The following is a 22,163-nucleotide window of genomic DNA, read 5'->3' as shown; positions in this document are numbered from 1 at the left end:
TGGACAACCATCTGTGCAGCAATCCACCAATCAGGCCTGTATGGAGGAGTGGCCAGACGGAAGACACTCCCCACCTGGAATCTGCCAAAAGGCATCTCAGACCATCAGAAACTAAACTCTCTGCTCTGATGAGACTCAAATTGAACTCTTTGAAGTGAACGCCAGGCGTTACGTTTGGAGAAAAGCAGACAGCGCTCATCACCAGGCTAACAGCATCCCTACAGTGAAGCATGGTGGTGTTGGCATCATGCTGTGGGGATGTGTTTCAGCAGCAGGAACTGGAAGACTAGTCAGGATAGAGGGAAAGATGAATGCAGCAATGTACAGAGACATCCTGAATGAAAACCTGCTTCAGAGTGCTCTTGACCTCAGACTGAGGCGACGCTTCATCTTCCAGCAGGACAATGACCCAAAGCACACAACCATAATATCAATAGAGTGGCTTCACAACAACTAAATGTCCTTGAGTGGCCCAGCCAAAGCCCAGACCTAAATCCTGTTGAACATCTCTGGAGAGATCTGAAAATGGCTGCACATTGTCGCTTCCCATCCAACCTGATAGAGCTTGAGAGGTGCTGCAAAGAGGAACGGGCACAAATTCCCAAAGACAGGTGAGCCAAGCTTGTGGCATCAAATTCAGAAAGACTTGAGGCTGTAATCGCTGCGAATGGTGCATCAACAAAGTATTGAGCAAAGCCTGTGAATACTGATGAACATCTGATTTCACAGCACTTTTATTTTTGATAAATTGTTCACATTGTCATTATGGGGGATTGTGTGTAGAATGTTGAGGAAATAAATTAATTGAATCCATTTTGGAATAAGGCTGGAACATAAAAAAGTGAAGCGCTGTCAGTACTTTCCAGATGCACTGTAATTACTTTTTATGGTAAGTAATGTGTTATGTTACTTTTCCGCTACTTTTGCATTACTTTTTCTTACCTGACTAAGGCTTGATCTCTTTCAGAGCAGGGTTTTTCTTCTTCTTTTTTACTAGAGGAGCTCTGCAGTTAACAACACACTTTATAACCTTCATTTATCTTAAAAAAAAACAGATCAATAATAATAATAATGTAGGATTAAGTTCTCTTCGGAGAACTTCATTACGCCTCTACTTGACGTATATACAGATTAAGGACAGTTTAAAGCAATCTGTTTGCTGCTTTTGCCTTATTAGTCAAGTAAAATCACTGTCCATTAAGAAAATAATCCCCTTTTCCTTACATTCGATGCATTTATTATAATGAGAATACTTCCATCGCAGAAATGTAAGACTCCGCTATCTTGGTTTCTGTGTGTTCCCGGCAGGGAGCTCATTCTCTTATTGAGTCTCCTATTGACCTGAACGCTCATCAGAGATGAGTTTTTCCACCATCCGGTCTCGTCCTTTATTTCAGTCCATCTGGTTTTCGCCATTTGCGCGTCTCCCATCTTCATGGCATACCGAAGGCCTCCCGCAGGAGGAGTAAATGGGTGCTGTGTTGCTCTATTTGTGCTCTGTTCACAGGAGCGGCTGTTAGCTTTGAAGCGCAGCATGTCTTTTATGCAGGACATGGATTTCTCTCAGCAGGCTGCCATTCTGGGGGATGACGACATCGCCCCGGAGGAACCGGTGACGGAGATGATGCCCATTCACACCGAATACCCCAAAAAATCCAAAAAGCAGCCTGTAAAAGAGCCCATCATCAGGTAAAATTGTGCGTGCAAGCAAGCATGCAAGCGATTGTGATTTTGTTTGTGTGATTATAAACTCTTTCCACTACATTTTAAAGACTTTTCATTAATTGTTGTCTTCATTCAGTAAGTCAAGAGTACAGTTTAGACATAATTAGTGTTGGGAGAGATTACTTTTGAAAGTAATGAGTTACTTTATATCTAAAGTAATGCATTCGGTCCCACTTTATATTAAGTGTCCTTAATTACTATGTACTTACATCAAAAAATAAATACAATGTACTTACTGTGTTTATAATGTATTTGAGAACACTTGTGGTGCTTTTGAGTTGGGATAGAGGTTGGGTTATGGACAGGTTTGGTGGCATGGGTAGGTTTAAGGGTAGGTTAAGGTGTAAGGGATGGTCAACAGTGTATTTACAAATGTAATTACAAAAGTTATCTACAGATGTAGTTACATGCATGTATTTAATCAAGCTTAAGTACACAGTAAATACATGTATTTACACAATAAGTACATTGTAACAAACTATTAATTGCTGTGTAAGTACATATTAGTTAAGGCCACCTAATATAAAGTGGGACCATGCATTCTGATTATTTTGAGTTACTTTTGAGTGAGTGTGTGTGTCTGTGTGTGCGTTCCTTAAACTGGAATGATGCAGAACACATGTATGCTTTATTAATTTATTATTATTAATGTAAAATATTGCAAAAAAGAGTGTGTTACTAATTGTTGGTGAACTTATTTTGCTTATAACGTTTTAAACCTTTAACAGAGTTGACATTTCCATTATTTTGTGCTTTAGCCCAAGATGCTAAGCTCAAATTAGACCTAAATATGCATTTTCATCACATTATTGTTTTTAAAGAGTAAATGATATATTCACTTCTATCACAGTGGCAGAGTTAACATAATTAATCTACTATTGGTGAATCTTTAATATTTAGCACAAATTAATAAGAGAAAAATAATGACACTCAATGCCTTCCTCAGTTTTCCGCAAGAGGAAGTGACATCACTTAGAGCAAGTCACATTTTTCTAACAGTGCTTAACGGTCCAAAATGGAAAAAAAAATGTAGTTTTTATTCTGTGATAGTCAAAGCAAGTTCAAAAAATGTTATATATGCTTTAAAAAACATTCAGGAAAAAGTGTTTTATGTAAATTAGGACCACCAGTCAACATATGTGGACATCGTTTTTCTCTAAAAGTACATACCAAAAGATGATACCTAGATTTTTATTCTAGTTAGGTTCCACAAGCCCAAATAGCAGAGAGAAATACAAAATGCTTGTAAAAAAACAGCTTGGGCCTTAAAAGGATAATATTTTTAAAGCATAAACTCCTTAAATACAGTCACGTTGATCAGCTGGTTGGTCAATAAACTTAAATACGAGTGATCGGCTGATGAATCATGGCTTTGAAATACTCCAGTGTCCCTGTATCTGTGGTTACACTCGGTCATCAGCAGTGAGTCTGGTGAACTGATGATCTTCAGGGCCAGTCACAGCCATTTCTGTTCAGCTCTCAATTGTTAGCAGGAAATGGACGTTTTTAAAACTTCAGTATCGATTGGTACCGAATTCCAGTATCATGACAACCCTAATATATAGTGATATTTTTGTTTTTAACAAATAACGCAAATGCAAGATTTGTCTTTTGTGTCCTTTACATAGTGATATGTACGAGCTGGAGGGAAACGCGTGCAGTTTGACGGACAGCACAGCGGAGGAGCATGTTCTGGCACTGGTGGAGCACGCAGCGGATGAAGCCCGGGACCGAATCAACCGTTTCATGCCAAACTCCAAGGTTTATGATGGATGAGTTCTACATACAGTCAAGCCCCAAATGATTAAGGCCCCGTTTACACTAGTGCGTTTTAGTTTTAAAACGGCGTTTTAGATCAAAAACGATCCGCGTCCACACTAGCGTTTCACCTAGCGTTTCTGAACTTATCTCCGTCCACACTACGCCACCAAAAACGTATATCACGTGACCATTCGCGCACTCTGGGCATGCGCGTTCTAGTATAAACAGGAAGCATGTGTCCCGCTCGGCATTTGGTTATTGTTAGTCAACAAACGCCGGTTGAACAATGAACGCGATGACAAAGCAAGCAAGAGAGGTATTTTTGTGGACAGTCGACGAGGTCGAGTTGTGACTAAATGCAACAAATGAATAACTGCACAATGGTGCCTAAAACAGACAATAGTGCAAACAACGCTCCATTTCTGTGTCCATGTTGTTGTTTACAAAGAAGGCTGGTCAGCTGTCTTCCGGTAGCATTAACGCCATGTGTTATAGCCATGTGATAGGGGCTTGACGAATAAGGGAAGGATACGCAATGACACCAAAGCCCCAATCAGGTAGCGAATCTCAGCTCCATGTCTCCGTTTTCCCCCATCTACACTGAGATGGAGCAGCAGCGCTTCAGAATGAAAACAGCCTCTCCAGCATTTCCAAAACGCTCCGTTTTGAAAACTCTGGCGTAGTGTGGACTGATGGCGTAACCGTAGCAAAACTTATGCATTTTCACACTAAAACGCAATCGTGTAAACGGGGCCTAATCCCCCAGGCAAATCCTGAAGTTTTTTGATGAAATGTAAATAAAAGCTAAGAAATATTTGTTTTCACGATATTTGTGCATCATCTTATAATCTTTTAGGCCACGCCTGTTTCATTTCCAGTAAAAAAAAAAACGTACTGGTGGAATAAAAGTCAGAATTTGGCAGAGGTATGAATCATTTCGGGCTTGACTGTATCTCTTGTGTGTCAGTCATCATATATTTATCCTATAAAGCTTCTGTGAAATTAGTTGATGTTAGTTAATGCATTAAATTACATTATTAGCCATATTATAAGTGGGATAATGTACATCCAGCCGGTTGTTATCGCAGAATAAAGTCCTTCAGTTTTAGACCATGACCATGTTTCCATGTAAAAGGGGTTTTTGTCCTAACCATTTGTGACGGTGATGCACAAAATTTCTATTTTACAAACTGTTTCTATTTCCGTGTTGTTGTGGCAGAACGACAGCATAAACTACTATGACAATGATCACCTCCGGTACTGATAATGTGCTTTATTCAATGGTAAATGCTCCCATTGTGAGTTTAAACACATTTCACGTGACATTTATTGCCATACAACTGAAAGCAGCAGCAGATAGTTCACGTCAGATCTTAAAAATAAAATAACTAGCAGACGCTTTGAAAATGAAAGTCAGAACTCTGTGACTCAAATGAACATCAGTCACTCAGTGGCCTATTAATAATGTTAAAGAGCTTTAATATGTATTCTTTAGATTAAAAACCTTTACCATTTCGTTGGGAGTGCAGTAGCTGCTATTTAAATGTTTCTGTCGCGTCGCTTTTGGCGCAGCCAGACAAACTGCTTGTCACTGGAATCTTTTCATGTAAAAATAGATAAAAAGAGAACGCACTCTGTTTCTGCGTCTCTCTCTCTCTCTCTGCAGAAACTACCATCGATGTATGATCGTGTGACCTTCTTTGCAAAGTATAAAACTTTGAAAGACACTTCGGGTAAGAATTTGTCTTCTTGACCACTGAGAGAGCCTCCTTAAAGAAAATTGCCACTACACACGTGTTCATAGGACACCGTGTTATACAACAGCTGCATATGAAGCGGTCAGGCTTTATTCTGCGAGAGCAACCGGGTGGATGTACATTTTCAAATTACTTATAATCAATGTTTCCAACTATTTTCAATAAAAAGGCGCTAAGCTCTGCCCGAAAAGTTGCTAGATTATGTCATACGTCAATTTTCATATTACTGACGTCATCACGTTCTACCGTTTCTGTTTGTTTAACAGCCTATGATTAATAAAGGGGTGTTTATATTTGCACTACGCTTTATATATGCATCTCAATGTAACTAAATGTATTGCTGTTTGAATACAGTATGTCAGTATAGATGTGTAGTCAATTTACAGTGATCTCCCAGACATAACAAACTCAGACAAGTTCAGAAACTGTCACTAAAATGTCTGTGATTGGGAACAAGGTCAAATTAAATTGTAAAAGGAGAAGCAGATCGGTTTGACTGTACAATGGAAATACCTCACACTCCCGGTGCTGAATCATTTGCCATCATCACCCGCAGCTCGTCGAGAAAAGTGGGGATGGTACAGTATTGGCACATGAGTCTATAAAAATCTCCAGTAACACAAAAAAGTTGCTAGATTTGTTGCTAGTTGCTTTTTAAAAACAATTGTCGCTAAGGGGGTCTGAAAAGTCGCTAAATATATCAACAAAGTCGCTAAATTGGCAACACTGTTTATAATTACAATCCTTTTTTTAAAGATATATAATCATTTAAAAAAATCAACACACTTAATTTTGGGCTCGATTATATAGGAGAAACAAAATGTACTTTTTTTAACATGAGCTATGAGGGCACAAAATATTTGGGAATATGTTTAACTTTTTTTCCAATATATTTCACGCAATTTTGGGCCCAAATTTAGTTGAAAAACATGAATCTAGATATGTCTATTGATAAATAATTCAATGATCAGAAACACTGATCAGTTTTTTTTTACTGAAAGTTAATGTTCATGCAAGTAAAGTGAAGTTAATATGTAAAACTCAATATTCCCACATTTTTATGCCTTTTAACCAGATCGTTTGTTTTGTTTTGCCTGCAGATTGGATATCTAAAAAAGGACACAGAGGGTTCCCTGATGTACGTTGTTGTAAACCAAGACCCTGAAGGAGAGGGTGAGAAATTAAATGCTTTGTTATATCATCAAAACTCTGGTTTTAATTACATTTAATGCAATAAAATGACTGAGAGACAAAAAAATATTCATTGTTCAAAAGTGTGATGATCACAACAAAAACACATGCAAACTAAGGGTTAATAGTGGTTGTTTGTATAGCAATATTGAATTACATTTAACTTCCTATAATCCAAACTGACAGAAAGCATGTTGAACAGGTTTTTTCAGCATCACGTTAATCATTTATGGTCCTTTAAAATGTCAATTTGGATATATAAAATCAATAAAAATGAAAGAAAGTCTGTCTATTGCATCTCATGTATCTGAAGAATGAATTATTGTTTACAGAGGAAGAGACTCATCCTGTAGATTTGAGCTCTTTGGCTAATAAGCTCATACCTGGACTGACATCACTGGGATTTAAAGACGACAGGAGACACAAAGGTAACACATTTATTACGTCAGAACAGTAAACAAGTCATGTAGTGCTTTTAATAAAAGGTTAAAGTTGCGTGAAGTGCTTTTAAATGTGCATTTTTGTTTAATGTGTGATGTAATGTCAACTTAAACATGAAGACAGGGCAGGGCATGAAGTAGCTCCTCCCCCTTTTAGTTTTTAATCACAGCTCTGCCAGTTAGAGTGGTTGAGCTCAAGCGCATATAACAGTAGTGTCTTGAAGGGGGTGGGGCATGTCAGATACTAGAGAGCATTTGATTGGTCAGGAGATTTGATAAGAAGTTGAAGAAGCTTACACTAGCTTATAGATATCCCTAAAACTAGCAATACTGATACTAACATCTAAAAAAACTTCATTTCGATTTCACTAGGACTTTAAGAGCTCTATTTTGACGGTCCATGCGCAGAGTGCAAAACGCAGGGCGTAAACGCTTTTAGGGCATGTCAAAACGCATTTTTGCAAATTTACTGACGGGAAAATGCGCTTTGTGCCATGGCGCATGGCCTAAAAGGGTTGAGTTTATTTTCTTAATGAGTTATAGGTGTGTTTTGAGAATAAACCAATTACAGTCTCATCTCCCATTCCCTTTAAAACCCAGCTGCGTCGCGCCAAGAGCGCATTGCTATTTACAGGACGCAAAGTAAGTCTAAGTTGAAAAAATGAGCATTTCACAAGCAAACAGTAAACAGAAAACTGTTAAACAGAGCATCTACTGCATGAGAATGAGAGATAATGGATCACTTTCACTTTCGCTCTTGGATAGGGAAACCTTTACGCACAGATATCAATTTGTCTATAAATATTTAATTTCGTTTGTTAAGCTCAAAGATTTGTTTCAAAACTATTTCTAAATTCAGTTCTAATTTCCAGCAAACGAATAAATGAACAATAATAACAAAGTGTGGTCAAAATACTGAGTTATTTCCAAATAACACCTGCCATGCCCCATATGGTCTAAAACCTGACAGGTGGGCAAATCTAAGCTTGTTTTTAATAAAACAAATATAAATATGGATATAATAAATAATACTGCTAATAATAATAACATTATATAAAAGCAAATTGTTATGAATGAACTGAAAAAGCCTCCCGAGATGAAGAAGACATAAAAGCAGTGATTCTTCATATTTATGTAGGCTAGAAAATAATATGTTTTGTAATATTTTAATCCTTTATATTTATATTCTATATCTATTCTTATTATATCCTATATATATCCTTAATATTTACATTTATTCATATGTAAAGATATTTGCCTATTGCTCTCTTGTGTGTATTAAGCAGTGCGTAAGTGAGGCGCAATTCTGCGCTGGAGTTTAGACCGGGTTTGTTCTGGTCTATTGAAAAATCTATTATAGTTTCTCAAAATAGCAACGCGCCAGCAGTGCACCTCAGAACACCTTCCTTTTTAGACCAGAACACCTATGGGCGCACATATGAGCGCTAATGCATTTGCTATTTAAGCAGCGTAGCGCAACGCCTCAAAACCACTCTTGCGCCAAGCTGAAACTACCAAAAGACTATTGTGCCGCGTCTTGCGCCACACTGCGCCGGGGGTATGATAGGGCCCTATATGTGCTATATAAATACACACATTACATTAAAGAGCCCATATTATACATGAAATAGGGTCATATCCTGGTTGTAAGGGTCTCCAACAACAGTTTAATATGCATGCAAGGTCAAAAAAACACTTTCATGGTCTTATAATCTGCATTTATTTTTACCTAATTATCCCAGCGACTCCTGTATGAATCGTCCAGTGATTCATTTCTCCCCAAACCCCTCCTTAGCGCGAAGCTAATCTGCGCTGATTGGACCAATGACAGCCTGTTGCGATTGGTCGACTGCCTTCAGTCAGAGAGTGAAAAGCCAAACAGCTAATCAGCAATATAAAAGTAATCACAGTTCATGCACGCTCGATAGTGTAGGCGTGGATTTTAGCTGCCAGTGGGTCAATGTAAATACAGACTATGGACTTGAAAATACAGACGACTGACTATTTTATTGAGCAAAAACAGCTGAGGGATCTCCTAGCTTCTCACTCTGCTCTTTTCACAGACACACACACACACATATTGCACACACACACACACACACTTAACCCTGCTCCGGACGACAACGCGCGCGCGCACACACACACACACACACAAACACACCTCCGGACGACAGCGCGCGCACACACAGACACACACACTTCTCCTCGTCCACGGAGCTCCGTTAACAAAGCAGCACGCGTCGCGTTTTTAACGTGACTTTGCACGCGATAAGAGAATATAGCCAGTTAACCTGATACAGTACACGCGGTTACAAGTAACAAATCACAACTAAATACATTTGCAAGCTAGAGTCAACGAGGCAACTTTAATCGTACGTACTTACACTTGAGAAATTGAGGAAGAAAAATCCATCCTGACGTCCATCAGTAAGTTACTCTTTACTGATCCTTCCTTTAACAAACGCAGATGAAGTATTCTTTGTAGCATGTAGTTTCCAGAAGTTTCCAGTAGTTTCCAACTGCTTGGTTATAATGCTGAGGTTTCATCTTTGTAGAGACTCAATATATCCATCTGCAGTGTGACTTCAATCGACCGGCATGTTTGTGTGTTTGTGGGTGTGCGTGTGTTTGTGGGTGTGTGTGTGTGTGTCTGGGTTTCTGCGTCAGAGGGCGGGGCCTCAGGTTTGAAATCTCCCGGGTTTGCGCGTGCACGTGAATAACTTGGTTTCGTTCGTACGTCATGGCGAAACACCTAATGAGTCGGTATCAAGGCGACTCGTTTGAAGCACTATGAGTCGACTCTTTTATAGATGAATCAACAGTTTTAAACACTGTATTCTTACAGATTTAAGCCTTAGCTGGATACTTTACTTCACTTAGAGCTGTGTTACACACTACATGGAGGGGAATTTTCAAAAACCCATAATATGGGCTCTTTAAAAAAAATTTGACTTCAAATGTTGACTGCTGTAATCACAATTAGAAGCAGAATCTTATTTTTTGCTTGTGCATTTAATGCAAAGAATTATGTCTTGTTTTGTTTCAGTGACGTTTTTGAGCAGCGCGTACAACACTCAGACCCTTCAGAACAACTCTATCTATCCCGATCTGCATCCAGAGGAGATGGACATGCTTTATTCAGCATACGGAGACGAGACTGGCGTCCAGTGCGCTCTCAGGTCTGCACAACAAACCTTTGTTTTTAATGGGTATTTTAACTACAGCAGTTCATACTGTACTTCTGCCGAATGACTAAAAAGTTGATCGTTATGGGCGTACTCACACCGTGTTGAAGCCCGCTTGTCCCCTTCCCCGAGGGCCTGCACTCACATTGCATCCGAGCCGGAGCACGCTTACTTCATCGATGATGCGCTGTTCAGTTTAACAGAAGAGAAAGTGCTCTTGTTCAGCACAGTGGAGATTTCTATAGTTAAATCGTTTTAGTGGTTTGGGATGCAGTGGCATGCAGTCAAATATTTCGCAGATCCGCCACCAGATCCGCTCATAAACAATCATAAAGTCCTCGTGCTGCAAGTATTAGGAGGTTTGCTGAAGATGCAGCTGTCGTGCTGTGAGGGGTTTGTGTCTTTAATAAACTGCGACAGTTTGTGTTCTTTGAACAGTAAGAATGGTTAATAAATCCATATAAACAGTCCCTTAAAAGTCACGTCTCGTCTTCAGTTTCGGGCTCAGGTGCACTTTGCACTCACACTGCCAGCGTACCGCTTCAAAGCCCAAGTGAACCGGGTTCTGGCACACCTCTTCCAACCGGGCCAGGGCCGGCCAACTGAACCACACCTGAGCCCGATTCAGAGCACTCACACTTCTCAAACGAACCAGGAAACGCACCTGGGCACGGATCGGATAGCATAGTGTGAGTTAGCCTATGATGTTGAAAAACAGTATATTTCTAGTTAAACCATCCTTCTGCAATCCTATACCAATGAAGGAAATAAGCACAGTTATAATAGCTAAATATTTGGGAGAGCACTGCTATTATGTGATTACATTGTATTGCATTATGCATTTAAAAATCGATTTATTGGATAAACAAGCAAACTAAGTTAAACGTTACTACCATTTATTTTTTTTTTTTTTTTTGTTTAGTTTATTTGTTTACAGGGTCAATGCACATTAATACACATTACTGTAAAATGTGCCAGAATTAGCCAAGAATGGCTATTTTTCATCCGTAGACCCCTTACAGAATGATAAAAAGTCACACCTAAAATAGAAGCACAACATTAAACATTACATACACTTTCATATATAAAATACAGTTAAACAGTTATACAGTTTGTTGAAATTCAGCTCATATAAATTGTTTGCAACAATTTAGAAAAAATAATTTTAGCAATTAAATGTTAAAGTTAAATCAAAAGTGATTCACAGAATTCTTGAAAATGTAATTATTTAATAACTTTTAAATTTATAAATAATTTATAAATAATGCTATTGGTTACAACCGAATGAGTTACAAAATAACGATTAAGATTGAACATTTAACACTAATTGTACCCAGCTTAAATGTAATAAATCTATCTGAGAAAGAAAGAGGCCCAGAGAGAAAAATATTATAATTTAATATAACATATTTTAATTAATATAATAATATAGTATACATTTTTTTAATTTATTATAATATAGGGGGGAGACACGCTGGCTCAGTGGTTAGCACTGTCCCCTTACAGCAAGAAGGTCACTGGTTTGAGTCTCGACTGGGTCAGTTAGCATTTCTATGTGGAGTTTGCATGTTCTCCCCGTGTTGGCGTGGCTTTCCTCTGGGTGCTCCGGTTTCCCCCACAGTCCAAACACGTGCTATAGGGGTTTAACTAAATGAATGTATGGGTGTTTTCCAGTGCTGGGTTGCAGCTGGGATAATAATCTCTACATTTTTGGATGAACTGTCTATTTAAATATCAGTTACTATTTATATTTGATGTTTTCTCTGTGTGTGTGTGTGTGTGTTTCAGTCTGCAGGAGTTTGTGAAGGGTTGTGGAGGTTTTACTAAAAGACTTGTGGATGATTTGTTGGATAAAATGACAGCTGGTGACCATTCAAAAGCAGTCGTCCAAATCAGACAGGTATGTTAAAGATGTTTTAATTGAAATCTAAAATTATACTTATTTATTTTGATAGCAAAATTAGCATAATTAGTATAAAATACCACAATATGTTTGCTGATATTTAAGAAACATGCTTAGTGGACATCTATCTGAAAAACAATGCTGAAGTCAGATATTCTGCTTTGAAAATGTGCGTTACGTGCTGGGACATCTGTCTTTGTTTTGGTCATTTAACCCACCCACTGCCAGTTTAGTCAATTATATTTGAACATCCCAGTTTGCCTTGATGGAAAACAGCATATTTCATTCATTCAGTCAGAAAGGCTCTCAAAGCATGGCTCTGTGACTGAAATGCAACATCTGGTGGACAGTAGCAGACTCTGAAATGAGACGCAGATTCAGAGTTCCACATGAGGTTATTAATTGGCATATAATATAAATATTACTAACATGAACATTAGGTGAGCAGGTTAAATTGTAACTCTGTATCCTAACAACACGCTACATGAAGAGATTTGTTGTGATAATCAGTTTGGCTGTTTGCACCAGACGAAAACATGACAGAAATGTAAATACAGCCATTCAGAAGCACAGAATATGCACATTCTAATATAATCTAATTTATACATCTTAAACCTCTTTAACATTATTAAATATAGATGCTAAATCACTGGTATGTCTTAGTTTTGAGTCACAGCTCTAAAGTTCAATTTTACTTTTTAATTTATTTTGTTTTCCAGATCTGAGGTGAACTATCTGCTGCTGCTTTCAGTAGTATGGCAATAAATGTCATGTAAAATGGCATCAAACTCACATTATTAGCATTAAACACTGAATAAAGTATGTGAGGTGTACCTGAGCTGAACATTGCCTTGTACTGTATCCCGTTGTTCAGCTGTGAGAATTAGAAGCCGTTTCTTAAATATCAATTCGAGGTGTTGATTAGGACAAAAACTCCTTTTATTATGGAGAATAATTCTTCTATCGTGTGTCGTTGCTTTTATATAGAACACAATTTAAATTCGCCTTTGGCTCGATCGTCAGACTCTCTCCTGTTGGTCCTTAATCTGGCAACTTGCGCTTGTGTTTGTTTTGATCCAGAAATGCAATACCTAGTTCAACCACTGGGTGTCAAACTTACACACTGCACCTTTAAGCAATTGATGCTTCTATTCGGTGGGGATGCAATAAATTAATCAAAAATGACAATGAGGACATTAATAAGGTTACAAAATATTCTGCTTTAATAAATGGTGTTATTTTTCTGCTTATTGATGATTGTGAAAATACAATGACAGCTGGTGATCTTTGAAAAGCAGTTGTCCAAATTAGACACGCATTAAAAAATGGCTTTTTTAATTTTTTTTATAAATATCAGCATTTATAATCTTTGTGTTCAAAATGTTTGGTAAGATCTTTTCAAGGAAGTCAATACTTTTACACAGTAAGTATGCATTAAATGGATTAAAACGGACAGCAAATGCTAATAAAGTTAAATTCTTTTAATTCAATACCGTTCTTATGAGCTTTCTATTCATCAAACAATTCTGAAAAACAAAATGTGTAAATAAAAATTAAACAAAGGAAAATATATTAATAAAGAAAATATACACAGATATATGTAGCGGCACATTGATAATAATCAGATAATTATATGTTGAAATTTGACAGTTTTTATTGTGTTTTTGATCAAATCAGTGTAGTCTTGGTGAGCAGAAGATTCTTCTTTCAAAAAACATTGTGTTTAAATGATGTACACGATCATTTATTATTATAAATGTATAAACATAATATTATTTAATGCTGTTTTTGTATTTCAGAAGAGGAATCTGCCCATTGTTGAGGCTAAATCTAGTTTATGTGACATGCCGGTAAGAATTATATATCTTCTATATATAAAAAATAAATCAGTTATTAAAACTATTATATATATATATATATATATATATATATATATATATATATATATATATATATATATATATATATATATATATATATATATATATATATATACATACACATAATAGTTTTATGCCATGATGACGGTAAATAATATTTGACTAGATATTTTTTAAGACACTTCTATACAGCTTAAAGTGACACTTAAAGGCTTAATTTTTTATTTTATTTATTTTTTTTAGAATAATTATGTAGAAATAAGTATAATTTGTATCATCATCACTGTTACATTTAGTGTTAAATTTGGTCCAAAGAGGAGACATCTTTTTTTTCTCATCTTTTTTTTTTATTTGCATCAAAAAAAAATGTACAAAAGTACGGAGACCCGGAAGGGCCGTGATGGTGGGGAAAAAAATAGGTGTAGAAAAAAAAAATTGGTGGGAGAAAAAAAAACAGAGTGATAGGAAAACATATTTTAAAGTATTTTTTGCGTTCCCTCGCAAAGATGTTTTGCATTATCTCGCAAAACTGTTTCTCCACAAACACTTCCTGTTCTCATTCATGTAAACCCTCCCATTTTTGCCGAAATTCTCCCGTATTTTACCATTCTGTCCCACTATCATCCTATCATTAAGTATTTTCCCATATTTCTGATATGTTTAATCTTGAAAGCACGCTGAAATTAATATTAAAATGTCTGCATTACTGTCTTTACATTAAAGCTGTGCGTCGATCGTCGCCTTTCATATGCAACCTCTGAACCAGTGAATGCATGTACACGTGCTGACTGACAGAAGCACTCCATACAATAAACTGATCCCACATCAGCTTCTGTACATGCCATTTACAGAGGAGCAAAAGTGCAGGACACTTTTGGATTCGGGTGTATGTTTAAACCGACAAATACACTGAAAAATATGTAAACATCTCCGTCCTGCATGTTTTATTTTAAACAGCGAATTTTCTCTTAAATGAGCACAAACAGTAAGTAATGGACTGCTTTCATTATAGATCTGTGCATTCTTACAGTGACACCTCTGTTATCAAACAAAACATGAGATTCATTTGCTGCTCACTTGTTTGATAACAGAGGCATCACTTTAAATGGCGTATACAGACGCTGAGAATGCAAAACTTTGCGAGAGAACGCAAAAACTTAGAAATATAAATTTTCCTCCCACCCATTTTTTTTTTCACCCATTTTTTTTTCCCAGCCAATTTTTTCTCCTCCACCACATCCCTTTCGTGTCTCCGTACAGAAATAATTTTATATACATGTAAATGAAAGTGGAGAATCTAATTTTAATGTTTCAAACAAAAAAATGTGTATAATATGCCGTCATCCTTAAAGGGCCATGAAACCCCCTCGTTTCAGCAGGGTGTTTTCACACCTCTACTTTGGAAAAAGTCAGAAAAGTGGGCGTGTCCAGCTCTGTTTAGGGGGGAGTGTCGGAGGTACTAAAGTGGGAGGGTGTGGGAGTGTCTATTTGGGCTATTTGAGCTTTTTGAGGCTATTTGAGTTTCAGAGTTAAAATACACACACACAAACAAACACGGGAGAAAGTGATGGTGTTTATATGGACATCTGTAGTTGAATTATTTGCCAAATTATTAAATGGTGGACTTTAACTGCAGTTTGGCTCTTTCATTCAAGGCAAGGCAAGGCAAGTTTATTTATATAGCACATTTCATACACAGTGGCAATTCAAAGTGCTTTACATAAACAGGAATAAAAAAAGACAAGTTTAGGAACATAAAATGCAGATTATAAAAATTATTAAAAACAGATAGAAACAAATTAAAATGAGTTAAAATAGGCTATAAAAGAATGAAAAAGAAAATGAAAAACATAATAGTGCGATCTGTCGGACGTAGCACAGTGCTCATTCAGTAAAGGCACAGCTAAACAGATGTGTTTTCAGTCTTGATTTGAATGTGCCTAATGTTGGAGCACATCTGATCATTTCTGGAAGCTGATTCCAGCAGCGGGGGGCATAGTGGCTGAAGGCAGATTCACCCTGCTTTGACTGAACTCTTGGAACTTCTAGTTTACATGATCCTAAAGATCTGAGTGATCTGTTAAGTTTGTATTCAATGAGCATATCTGTAATGTATTGAGGTCCTTGGCCATTTAGTGATTTATAGAGCAGTAATAATAGTTTAAAATCTATTCTGAATGTAACTGGCAGCCAGTGTAGAGACCTGAGGACAGGTGTGATGTGCTCTGATTTCCTGCTTCTGGTCAGAATTCTGGCCGCAGCGTTCTGGATGAGCTGCAACTGTCTGACTGTCTTTTTGGGAAGACCAGTGAGGAGTCCATTACAGTAATCCACCCTGCTGCTGATAAAAGCATGAACAAGTTTCTCTAAGTCTTCACTGGAAACAAAGCATCTGATTCTTGCTATGTTTTTGAGATGATAGTATGCTGATTTACTGACTGCTTTGACATGACTGTTGAAACTCAGATCTGACTCCAGAGTCACACCAAGATTCTTGACCTTATTTTTTGTCGTTTGACCTTTAGAGCCAAGGTACGCATTTACCTTGAGAACCTTGTCTCTTTTCCCAAATGCAATGACTTCATTCAGGGAATTCAGGGAATTCATTCATGCCCCTCGCGACAAACGAGATATTTGATTCGAGGATCTGCTCTAAGCGTGTATTTTTCATGCAATGTTTGATACCGCACGGCGAATGAGAGAAAAAACCCTCAGCATTTCCCGGAAACATAGATGCACACGGCAGGTAGTGTCAGAAAGCCGCGTGTGTTATTCCGGTCACTAAATGCGGTGAAAATCCTACACGAGGTTAAAGTTTGCTTGTGGTGCTAACATGTTTACACTCGGTGCAATAGTTAACTTAGTTTGATACGAACAAACTGAATAAACAAAGAGCACTGGTCGCTCACTTACCAAATCTGTAGAGACAGGACAATCACCAGCAACTAGAGCCGCATCTTTATTAAGAGGAGACTACAAGCGAATCCGGATCTCAGCGTTTGCAGATGAGAACAGCTCTCAGGTAAACAATAATCCTCCTTAGACACGCAAGTTATTGTTGTCGAGCGTCGCGTACACTGTTAATCCACACGTGACTCCAGCTGCGCTCTCACAGAGAGAAAATGAAAACAAAATTTCACTGCAGCAAACTATAAAAGCAACACTTCATGCTTGTTTTGCCAACACAATGTGGCGTCTCTGTCGTCTAAACACTGTGACAGTAATGAATATTAATGAAGTTGCACAATAGAGCGCGCTGATTGGTTTGAACCAAGCCTTACTCATGCATTAATGCATCACACTGTAAGACGTAATAAGACACACTCTGGCACAGATGTCCAGTCTGCACGCTGGAATACACGCTCTTATGTCATGACCGTGACGCAGCTTCAAAAATTTGTTTCAAACAGGAAGTACGAATTTGCTTGAAATAACGCAAAAACAACCAATTTACACTTTTTAGTAAAATATAGGTGTCTTAATAGTGTTTTTAGCAGTGTGGGACACATATACCACTGTCAACAGCTCAACACATGTGTTCTGGTGTTTCGTGACCCTTTAAGTGTAACATATGTATTTATGTAAAAATGAGACAGCATCCTTATATTATGAACTTTACTTGATATAACCTGACCTGTAGTAAGTGATAGTGTAAATGATTGTGGTAAAGAATTAAGAGTAGTCTTTTATTATGTCATTACAGTATTTTTGTTATAAATATAGTTTTCTGTCATTACACTAAATCAAATGTCTTCAGGAAGTCATGTTAGGCTGCTTTCACACCTACACTTTTGTTTGGGAACGTGTCTCGTTTGCCCAGTTAGCGTGGTTCGTTTGGCATATGTGAAACCACCAATCACTCTCGGATCCGTGCCAAATCAATCAATCCGAGATCGCTTGAATGAGGTGGTCTCGGCTCGATTGAAACAAACTCACTTGTAGTGAGAAAGCAGACGGTCCGAGCGCGGTTATGTCACAGTGTTTTATAGATATGTAATAGGCATACGGCTATATGAAGAGAGAATTATGAGTAGGGCGGGAAGTTTCACGAGTCTCCGGATGCTCGCAAACGAGTGATGATCTCCTGGTAATCTCGCGTCTCCCTCCCGGTCCTTAAATAGGCATCGTCGGGCACCCTTCTCACCCCTCCCCACCGCGTCTCTCCTCACTCTACAGACACGTCGCGCGCATCTTGTCAAACACCACCAAACCACCACTTCTCCTGACAGCTGAGCGGGACACTGCAAAATAAACCCTGACACTCACCAATGTGAGGAGAGTTTACTCGCACGTGACTTGTTTTAGCTCTTTTGGTCCGATTATTAACTTTGCAGTGTGAAAGTGAACCGCTCCAAGAGCAAAGAGCAACAATGTAACATTTGTAATCTCTGTTTCAGAACAACTGAATCGCTTCACAGGTGTGAAAGCACACTTAAATTGCATTATAGTCACTATTCTTTTGCTTAGGAAAATAAATAACTAATACAAGACACTTTGTAATGCATGAAAGAAGACTTATAACTGTGTTGTTGTTCTGATGCTCCACAGGGAACAGATGGAGGTGGAATGGAAGCTGGTTCCGTGCTGGATTTCATGTCTATGAAGAGTTACCCGGACATGTCTCTGGATATGCTCAACACATTAGGTGCCTTCTCAACCTCCCGACTGTTTTGTTTTTGTTGATTCTCTTGCTAGCGCTGGGAAGCTATTCAAAAAAAAAATCAATTCCAGAAATAATCTACACAGGCGTTTGTAGCTCCGCTCTTTCATTTGAATTTAAAGCAACAGTCACTAAAACAGCTCAATTAAGATTAAAACCTAACAAAAGAGTCAGTTTCAGAGAGTTATGAAACATTATTAGTGTGATATTTTGAGCTGAAACCTCACATACACACTCTAGGGATATCAAAGCTGAAGGAGTGCAAAATCCCACCTTCGGATCTTAAGCCACTAATAAAAGGCTATATTATCAACAAATGGCAAACACAATGGGATCAGTGCCCAGAAAATCAACTTTTTGAAACTCAGCCTGAAATAGGAAAAAATCTAATTTGTTTTTTAAGTCAAGACAGGATGAGATTGTTTATGGAAGATGCCGCATTGGACACACGAGACTCACGCATGAACATTTACTTAAAGGAGAAGAACCACCAAAATGTCTATATTGCAACGGAAACCAAACAGTTAAACATATTCTTGTGGAATGCCCCATTTTTAATGTTCTCAGACAACAATATTTATCTGGAGAGACTCAAAAGGAAATCTTAAAAAACTGTTTTAGATTTTTATCGTCTATATTATCATTATTATTATTATTATTTATGTATTTTACCTTGTACATTATTTATTGCTGTTGATGACTTCTAGGGCTCTATTTTGATGGTCCATGCGCAGACACAAAACGCAGGGCGCAAACGCTTTCAGGGCGTGTCAGGGCGCGTTTTTGCCGCGGCGCATGGTCTAAAAGGGTTGAGTTTATTTTCTTAATGAGTTATAGGTGTGTTTTGAGAATAAACCAATCAGAGTCTCATCTCCCATTCCCTTTAAGAGCCAGCTGCGTCGCGCCAATAGCGCATTGCTATTTACAGGACACAAAGTAAGTCTAAGTGAAAAAATGAGCATTTCACTAGCAAACAGTAAACAGAAAACTGTTAAACAGAGCATCTCCTGTGTGAGAATGAGAGATAATGGATCACTTTCGCTCTTGGATAGGGAAACCTTTACGCACAGACATCAATTAGTCTATAAATAATTACTTTTGTTTGTTAAGCGCAAATATTCTTTTCAAAACTATTTCTAAATTCGGTTCTAATTTCCAGCAAACAAATAAATGAACAATAATAATGAAGTGTGCTCAAAAACCTGAGTTATATCCTAAAACACATGCTGTGCCCCATATGGTCTAAAACCTGACAGGTGGGCAAATCTAAGCTTGTTTTTAATAAAACAAATATAAATATGGATATAATAAATAATACTGCTAATAATAATAACATTATACAAAAGCAAATTGTTATGAATGAACTGAAAAAGCCTCCCGAGATGAAGAAGACATAAAAGCAGTGATTTTTCATATTTATGTAGGCTAGAAAATAATATGTTTTGTAATTCTTTAATCCTTTATATTTATATTCTATATCTATTCTTATTATATACTATATATATCCTTAATATTTACATTTATTCATATGTAGAGATATTTGCCTATTGCTCTCTTGTGTGTATTAAGCAGTGTGTAAGCGAGGCGCAATTCTGCGCCGGAGTTTAGACCGGGTTTGTTTTGGTTCAATGAAAAATCTATTATAGATTCTCAAAATAGCAACGCACCAGCAGTGCGCCTCAGAACACCTTCCTTTTTAGACCAGAACACCTATGGGCGCAGAAATGAGCGCTAATGCATTTGCTATTTAAACAGCGTAGCGCAACGCCTCAAAACCACTCTTGCGCCAAGCTGAAACTACCAAAAGACTATTGCGCCGCGTCTTGTGCCACATTGCGCCGGGTGTATGATAGGGCCCCTAATTGTTAGATTATTTTGATAATTATAGAAAATTGGTGTTTATATAAACTTGATCTATTTTCTTTTTGCCATGACATAGACATAGAAGCTGAAATGGCAATAAAATTAAATCTCTCTCTCTCTAGGGATATCAGAGACTTATGCAGGTCGCACACTGGATGCGACAGTTGGATGACGGTTGGAAGTAATGCACACCGGCAAGCACATTCGCATTTTACTTAAAATGAAACTATTCAGATGGCGATCTGTGGTGTGACAGAAATACGAACAGTGTCCTGTGTCCTAGCTGGGCGCCGTGGGCAGTCGCCGACTTTAGAATTCTAAAATGCATGACGCTGCGTGGCGCATCCGGTGTGCGACCGGATAATGGGTCACCTATAAAGCTGATTTTCCCAATATATTAATATTATTAGTTCCCTCAGATTCCAGATTTTCAAATAGATGTAACTCAGCCAGATATTGTCCCATCATAGCAAACATGCAATGGAAAGCTTATTTAATCCATGATGTAATTATCTTTACTTTTAAGTTTCAGAAAATGTACACTTGTAACTATTTTTGTGTTCAGTCATGTATGTTAGTGCAGTGTGCATGCGTGTGTCTTGGAATTAATTCCTTGTTGAAACATGCATGAAATTACAATTTAAAGGGCACATTTTTTATCCCTTTTTAAGATTTAATATTAATATTATAGTTGTTCTGAATTTGAGTTTCGGTTCAGTTCAAAACACAATTCAGATTTGTTTATTATAATGTGTTATAAAGTGTCAGGGGGCGTGTACACAGGTCGTTGTTTTAGGGGCATGTTGCTTCACATGACATGAGTTTCAACTTCCCGCTCAATTTAACAAGGAGGCAGAGCCAAGAGCTCCCCTGATTTGTGTATGACAATAGACAGGCAGACAGAGAGAAGCAACATGAGTGAGAGGACCAGCATTCAGTCGTACATGTACAACCCGGACACAGACCAAGCAGAGACGACTGTTGAGGAATCAGTATTCCTAATGTGCCAGAGTGATAGTTACACAATCATTTGTGTCTTCCTACAGTTTTACAGCCGCTATGTAACGATCCATTATCATCCGTATAGTGATGTAACGATTAACCGGTTTCACTATTAACCACTAGGGATGTAACGGTATCAGAATTTCACGGTACGGTAATACCTCGGTATGAATGGCATGGTACAGTATTTATTGAGTAATTTACAGGAAAACAAAACTAATGAAAATACCCGAAAAAAGTGGCAAAAGGGTTTATTTATCTTAGCACTAAACATATCAATGACATACAAATCAGCCATCTATCTGTAAGTTTCGAAACAGGAACTTCAATTTTTCAATTTTAATAACAAAAAACTATTAAACCATATAAAAAAATAAAGTTTCAATTTAGTATTGTTGAAAACTCACCACATTCAACATTTAATCACTCACTCACTTAGGTAGAGATGGGTTTTTTTTAAGGAAAATGATCATATAAATATAATCTGGCAAAAGCTGGGATCTCTGGGCATGTCCCCTGCAACAGAAAAAAACTCCTTTTAATTTGGGGCTGAGGTTTCTGGGACAGAGAGATATGATTTAGCCAAGGTTGACAGCAGTGGGTAACGTTGTGCATTGTCTTTCCCCCACTTGAGAGGACAAACCATGAGTGAGATAGAGATCTGTTTGCGGTACAAGTCAATGTCTGCATCAATCTAACAAGTGTGCTGTGTTCTGCAGTCCCCATGACTGTTATTAGTCATATTCCCCGACTTATATTTCTCCACAGTCTGGCAGTGCCTGCATACTGTTTTTTT

The 22,163-nt window shown here is 37.7% G+C and overlaps 1 protein-coding gene across 15 annotated transcripts in view; it reads left to right on the top strand.

Annotated features, from left to right (window-relative positions):
* The window catches only part of brd9 (bromodomain containing 9), a 164,175-nt gene that overhangs the window by 137,011 nt on the left and 5,001 nt on the right, over window positions 1–22,163 (top strand). For 2 of the 15 annotated variants that reach the window (XM_073924715.1, XM_073924712.1), the window contains exons 2-9: window positions 652–1,689; window positions 3,354–3,486; window positions 6,344–6,416; window positions 6,767–6,862; window positions 9,921–10,053; window positions 11,848–11,959; window positions 13,762–13,812; window positions 18,391–18,487. In XM_073924715.1, the coding sequence (XP_073780816.1) occupies window positions 1,436–1,689; window positions 3,354–3,486; window positions 6,344–6,416; window positions 6,767–6,862; window positions 9,921–10,053; window positions 11,848–11,959; window positions 13,762–13,812; window positions 18,391–18,487 (949 nt within the window). In that variant the 5' untranslated portion in view covers window positions 652–1,435. 15 annotated transcript variants of the gene reach the window in all.

Source organism: Danio rerio, chromosome 16 (assembly GCF_049306965.1).
Source record: "Danio rerio strain Tuebingen ecotype United States chromosome 16, GRCz12tu, whole genome shotgun sequence".
Lineage (NCBI taxonomy): Eukaryota > Metazoa > Chordata > Actinopteri > Cypriniformes > Danionidae > Danio > Danio rerio.
Note: the sequence above shows the minus strand (reverse complement) of the source record. Positions and strands in the feature narration are given on the sequence as shown.